General features: G+C 34.3%; 1 protein-coding gene across 1 annotated transcript; it reads right to left on the reverse strand.

The window, feature by feature from the left end:
• Positions 1–1,192: 1,192 nt before the first annotated feature.
• LOC127243788 (F-box protein At4g00755-like) lies at positions 1,193–3,200 on the reverse strand. The gene is made up of 3 exons (XM_051263948.1): positions 3,110–3,200; positions 1,487–1,876; positions 1,193–1,386 (listed from the first exon to the last, which is right to left on the reverse strand). The coding sequence occupies exons 1-3, from the start codon at positions 3,198–3,200 to the stop codon at positions 1,193–1,195; spliced, it is 675 nt and encodes a 224-aa protein (XP_051119905.1).
• Positions 3,201–6,796: the final 3,596 nt, after the last annotated feature.

Here is a 6,796-nt window from a genome sequence, read left to right on the forward strand (position 1 = left end):
GTCGAAAGTCTCCTGGCGGTGTTGGGTCGGTCCCGACTGGTAGGTCAGGCAGCGAGTCCCTTTGTGATAGGCGGTGCAAAGTTGGTAGGGAAGGATAAGGGTTTCGGCAAACGCAGCGGAATATCCGATGTGCTCTCATATCAAGTGAACCTTAGATAGAAGATTACATGTATGGTAAAGATCTAGATGCGGTATTGAAGGAGAAATTCGAAGACATGGATGAAGCCGAATACAAGAAGATCGACAGGAAGACGATGAGTGCGGTTCGACTAACCCTTTGGGAGAATGTCTCGACTGAATTTAGATTTGAGGCAAAAGGGAAGGGTGAAGATCAAGAATGGTCAAAGTTGAAGTCGAAGAATAAGGACAAGGAAGATGCAAGTCAGGTGGTATATTGGAACTGCAAGGGGCATTTGAAACGACAGTGCAGGGCGCCGGAGAAGGATCAGGGTTCAGCAAACGCAACGGAGGAGATATCCGATGCGCTGATTCTGAGCGTCAGCAGTCCAATGGAGTCATGGATTTTGTTCGAGCGTCATTCCATTCATGCACTAATTTGAGAATCATGGAATCCTATACCACAGGTAATTTTGGTGTTGTCTATCTTGGAGATGATGAGACACTGAAAATTGTAGGTAAAGGAATGATTCGAATCAGAACACCGAATGGTGGGGAGTGGAGATTGGATGAGGTATGTTGAAGTGGAAAATGAAATCAGTCTTCAAGTGGGAGATTGTTGGGATATGAAGCCTGATTATATCCTAAAATCTAGGGATATGATTTGAATATTATATTTTAGATTTTAGAGATATGATTTGGATATCATTGTCAAAGGCTTAGGCTATAAATATCCATGTATTTTCACTTTAACATGTGCCTGCGTATTTTATACTAAAATTTCTGACTTGGCAGCGCCCCCAGACGTAGATCATTGTGATCGAACTGGGTTATCAAATTCTTGTGTTCATTTGTCTTTGTTGTCTCATCTTGATTTCCTGGAAATTTCCGTAACAGATAGTATAAACTATTCCTTGGGTCTCTTTGCACCATCCCCAAGAGTTCGATCTTCGAAACCCTCCCACACATAGAACTGGTTCAGGCAGTGTAAATGTTTGCTTGAGGAGACTCTGGCCATATGCAATTCATATTAGAGCAAATGTAAGTTATTATTTCAACCAAAAATCATTTGGAATTAGGACAACTGCCAGTGCATAACCTGTTCCATGGGGAATTGAGGCGATGTATAACCCCAGACGAAGTGGTCATCCTTTATATCCCCCGGCAAGTTAATGTCCTGGTGTGTTTGATATTTTGGCAACGTACTATGCCCCATGCTTAATTGGAGTGACATAGCAGAGAATATATATTGTCTATTACCATAATGTCCTGAAAGGGAATGCAAATAGGATAGAAGAACTCAGTTAGGATTCCCAACATAAAATAGGATGAACATAAATGTGTCGAGACACTGGAAAGTATAGAATACCAGGAGAAGGCTGGATTTGAATGTCTGATACAATGCAAACTCCGCCATTGAGTTTGAAAAGTATGGTCTCAGACACATTAGCGTCGGTGTGCCCTTTGCTCGACCAATACATTTTGTTTGGGAGGAGTGCATGAATGATGCTCTTTCCTATATAATGGCTTGTAGAAGAAGCTCCGATGACAAACCCAATGCAATTCTTTGGATTAATCATACTTGCTTTTGACAGAATAGCAAGGAGGCTTGAGTACAGTTTGTGTTCCTTCCGAAGATCATTGAATCTTGGAAGATGGTGCTTCTTCCTCTGGTTCATAATTGCGTCGCAGTAGCTTGTATTCTTGAGCATTGGAGCTCTCCTTCGACAAGCTGTTTTTGCGATGCCATTTTGGACAACTGCAAAACAAAATACGTGTGTAAAAATGGATAAGAGTAATTTCTCTAGCTAACATAATGATAAGCTGTGTATATTAGTGTTTACACATTTCATTATGCTTGAATATAATAATACTAAAAATAAAATTCAGTAATAGACTTGAAAGGAAAGATAAAATAAAGAATGAAAACAAAAATTTAGTATGTATGTATCTAACGGTGTTGAATTGCAATTAGGGTGTGTTCTTTAGACAAACTTTACAAAAATTTACTATTCCTCAAAATTCATTTTTCATATATTCTTCTAAAGATCAAATTTATATTCAAAATATTTTATCAATATCTATTCACATCACATCATATAATTATTTAAATTAAATTTATAGATATTCAAATCCTAAACCAAAATCCAATGCCCCCGACAAACACACCTCTACGTGCATTGCATACGATAGTAGATTGTTCAATAAAGTAACCATATCAATTGTTGTGAAGCTTTTAAATATTAGAAATGTTATCATATTGTCTATGAAACTAGTAAAGTGACTATAAGCAATAAATTTTGGATATATCTAAACAATATTATTATTATTATTATTATTATTATTATTATTATTATTATAACGTGAGAACATGCAGCCCCTACCTTTCGGGTGCGCTTTAGGTAAACCCCCGGCCGGATATAAAAGCCTGCAAGCTTGGCCCGACAAGGCAAGTTGCACTAGGTGAATCATGTGTGGTAGGCACTACATAGAGGCATCGGGGTTTGATAAACAATAGTAATTTTGATTGTATTATATCCTTTATTTGAGTATTCGTGACAACCATGCTTGCTCTTTTTTTTTAGTACTTTTTTATTATATTCTTAATCGTGTAACATTCATGTCAAGAATTAATAATAACGTGATAATCGAATATTTAGATTTGAATACATCAAATAATAATATATTACCAAACATATGTAATATTTTAATTATCAAAGGGTTGTAGAAACATTGAGTAGATGTTCATGAAAAAATAATAATAATAAAAACAATTTAAAGGTTAAGTTGGTCATCAATTCACCCTACATGATAATTACATATAAACAACATGTCAAAATTAGGTGTTTGGTTGATGAAATCAATAAAAAAATCTTGATCCCCAGCTACCCGACAAGAAGATCGTATGTAACATATAATGATCAAGTGTCTTTGTTGAGTCTATTTGACGGGAACTTCAATAACAATGAATGTGTGCATTTGAATTACTCACCAAAATGGTACCATGTACGAGTAACAGCTGACATTCGGATCATGTCAACGGGATCAATCAATAGCGTAAGGATTGTAATAATGATCTCCATTGGTAGATAATCTAGAAAGTCTGCCATTGTAATATTATATTCACTGAAAAAGTAGTCAACGTCAAAATCTTAAAAGAGATCGAAAACAATGACAAAGCGTTGCCATTCAGACAATAATGGAACTATAAGTGTAAAATTGCATAGGAAGTTGATCCTCATACCGCAGTACTAACACCAGTAAAATATCTATCTAGTCGAGTGTAGGCACTAGTAGATTCAGTTTCTCTCATCCGGTTGGAACTCTATTATCTCCTTTGTTGAGTAAGGTTTCTAAAGATCATAAGTTTTTTTTTTTTTATAATCTTCACAATAGAAAGTATGGAAAATCTTGACCTCAGAGAATTCACATGAATTTCCGTCTCAAGAAATCAACTCACCCTTTTGCACCACAAACTATGTGACACACAGGGGTTGGTTTTCTTATTGTGTTTGACTGAATTAAGGTTATTAATGCACTTGCAACCTTGGAGATGCTTTATATATATATATATATATATTCACAATGCAATTATGTTATTTGGCTTCAAATTAAGCCCAATCAAGGGTGAAAATCCACAAGGGTGTAAAGATGCAGAGATGCGGAAGCTGCCTATTATAGTCTGCTGTTGTCAGGCTAACATCGACGTGCAAGAGAATTCTGCGTATTGTTGCCATTGCATAATTTGCTTGGTTCTTGTCAAATTTGTTTGTTTATTTCTATTGTCATGTCTCTCAATTATTGATTGGCGTATTAGCGCACGAGGAATAAAAATATGGGATGTTGCATGATTTTATTGTTTTGTAGATTTGTTTGATGGGTTTGTTGCTAGTCACAAATCATGTTCTATCTCGTTCCTTGTAGATATGTTTATTCTTGTTGTAGTATTCTTAATTATTTTGCGACTATTGCGTTGGTCATTTCTTTTTGGTGATATGTCACATTGAAGACAATTGGATTCTTAGTCAACTTGGTTAATTGTTCGTTTATTTCATAGGAACATACTATAGTTGGAATGTGCATTTGATCCGTGGAACTTTTAATACTTCTACGTGTGAATATATTGTTTTATGTCAAACCCCTTCAAGCATGTCTTAATAATATTGTAACTAATTTTTAAATTACAGATTTATAGTATTGTGCAATTAAGATCATCATAAATTAATTTAGACCTGCCTTGTCATTTATGCAATTAAGAGCAGCATAAATTGCTTTAGAGCTATTGATTTTTTCTGATTTTCTTGATTTGAAGTTATTTGGTTTGGAACTGTTATAAGGAGTTAAATGCAATTAATTATGGTAAATTAAATGCATCACATACTATACTTTAGATATCCAAGGGGGTTAGCTTAGGTTCCCAGTATTCATCATATTTGGAATGACCAAAAAAGTTGTTCATTACAATAATATTAATGGGCTTAAATAAAACTAAAATAAAAAATTGCAAACAAAACCCAAGCGGAAAACACTTCAAGAATATATCATTAATCCTGACTTTTCTCTTTTTCGTCATCTTCTCTCCCTCTCCAAATCCCGAAAACTCAGTCGCATTTTCTTGTCGGAAGTCTCTCCCTCTTCTTCTCACTCTCCCTCTCCTTCTCTCCCTCGCGAAATTATCCACCTGAATTTCACGAACAGAGCTCAAAGGTGTGTATGTGTTTTTGTGTATCCATCGACCTTTCAAATTTTTTTGGAGCCACTTTTATCGAGCTACATCTCCATTTCTCTGAATCGGAAAGAATGATTAAAAAATCTTTGCTTTGTAGCTTAATTTCTTGCAAATTCATGGTTGCCCTTGTTCTTCTTGTTTGATTTGATTAATTTAGGCAAACACTACAGATTTGTATCCATTTCTTTGAGTTTTAGATTTCCACATACTATTGGTGAAGTCTCTTTTTATTTTATTTTACTATTTTTTGAAAGAAACCTCTTGTACTTCATTTTATTTTCTCTTTCTTTTAAAGTTCCTTTTTTATTTTGACTAACATACAAAAGGGTAAAGATAATAAAGTTCAGTAATTTCCATTAAAAAGACAAGGGTTTTTCTTTCTAAAAAAAAAGTCCCTGGTGGTATGAAATTTGGGCATTCATTTCAATAACATCTATTTACACTTATAGGCCCCTTATTGTCTGTATCACAGCCTTTTATCAAAGGTTTGTATCTGTTTTTTTATATATATATGTCACGCTACTGCATTCTCAGAAATTTTTATTCCAGATTATATTATCCAATAGTCATTTCAATCTTTCGCAATGCATATAATATTACAATGGCCGATTTTTTGAATTACTTACCAACGGAGATCGTTCTTACAATCCTTTCGCTATTGACTGATCGCCTACACTGATTCGAATATCTTCCGTTAGTGGCACCTTGTACAATTTTGGTGAGTTATTTAAATGCACACATTTATTTTTATTGAAGTTCTTATAAAAAAAGACAAGACAAAGGCAATTGATCATTATATGTTACATACGATCTTCTTGTATGCTAGCCTTATTGATTTTAGCAAGTGAGAAATTAATTTTGACATGTTGCATTTATGTAATTATCATAGAGTGTGCTTAACCTCTACATTTTTATTTTTTTTTCAACACCTACTCATTGTTTCTATTACCATTGACAAACTCTAGTGTAAACATTCGATTTTTGCATGATCACTAATTCTTCACATGAATGTTATATGAATTAGAATAGAATTAGAAAATGCTGAAAAAAATGGCAAAGCATGACTGCCACGAACATTAAAATGAACGGTAAAATTACTATTGCTTAGATATATACAAAATTTATAGCCTATAGGCACTTTACTAGTTTCAGCGACAACATAATAAGATTTCTAATATTTTTATTGACCGTAACATACGAAGGGGTAAAGATCAATAATTTCCACGAACACAACAAGGGTTTTCTCTCTAAACAGGTCCCTTGTGGTATGAAATTTGGCCATGCATTTCAATAACATCTATTTACACTTATAGGCCCCGTTATTGTCTGTATCGCAGCTTTTTATGAATGTTTTGTATCTCTTATATTTATATATCATGCTACTACATTCTCAGAAATTTTATTCCAGATTATCCAATAGTCACTTCAATCTTTCTTACAAGATGTTGACGTTGATTACTTTTGCAATCTATATGATATTACAATGGCAGATTTCTTGGATTATCTACCAATTGAGATTGTTCTTACATTCCTCAAGCTATTGATTGATCCCCTACACTGAGTCGATTATCTTCCGCTTGTCGCACCTGGTACCATTTCGGTGAGTTTTTTAAATGCACACATTTATTGTTATTGAAGTTCACATGATCATTAATTCTTCACATAAATATTACATGATTAAGAATTTATTAGCAAATACTAAAAAGAGAAATAGCAAAGCATTACTGCCACAAATACTAATATATTCATGCAGACTGAAATTTCTAAACACTAATACACACAAAAATAGCAAAAACAAATACGAGAAACACCTGGAGAAGATTCCGCTTCAATATCAATTACCTCTTTTACTTGCATTCGACTTTAGCTTCCTATTTTCTGCACATCAGGACACACTCGATTGAAAAACCAAACAGAAACGCAAATTTCATCGACAAGAGCCATCAAACA

Source organism: Andrographis paniculata, unplaced genomic scaffold (genome assembly GCF_009805555.1).
Source record: "Andrographis paniculata isolate CXL003 unplaced genomic scaffold, ASM980555v1 Contig98END, whole genome shotgun sequence".
Taxonomy (NCBI): Eukaryota; Viridiplantae; Streptophyta; class Magnoliopsida; order Lamiales; family Acanthaceae; genus Andrographis; species Andrographis paniculata.

What these genes read in the sequence shown, in the direction of transcription:
- LOC127243788 (XM_051263948.1), bottom strand. Translation starts at nt 3,200, where the DNA reads ATGGAGATCATTATTACAATCCTTACGCTATTGATTGATCCCGTTGAC. An exon ending in TCGTACATGGTACCATTTTG is followed by an intron (nt 1,877 to 3,109) that starts GTGAGTAATTCA and finishes TTTGTTTTGCAG; the next exon opens with TTGTCCAAAATGGCATCGCA. An exon ending in TCAAATCCAGCCTTCTCCTG is followed by an intron (nt 1,387 to 1,486) that starts GTATTCTATACT and finishes ATTCCCTTTCAG; the next exon opens with GACATTATGGTAATAGACAA.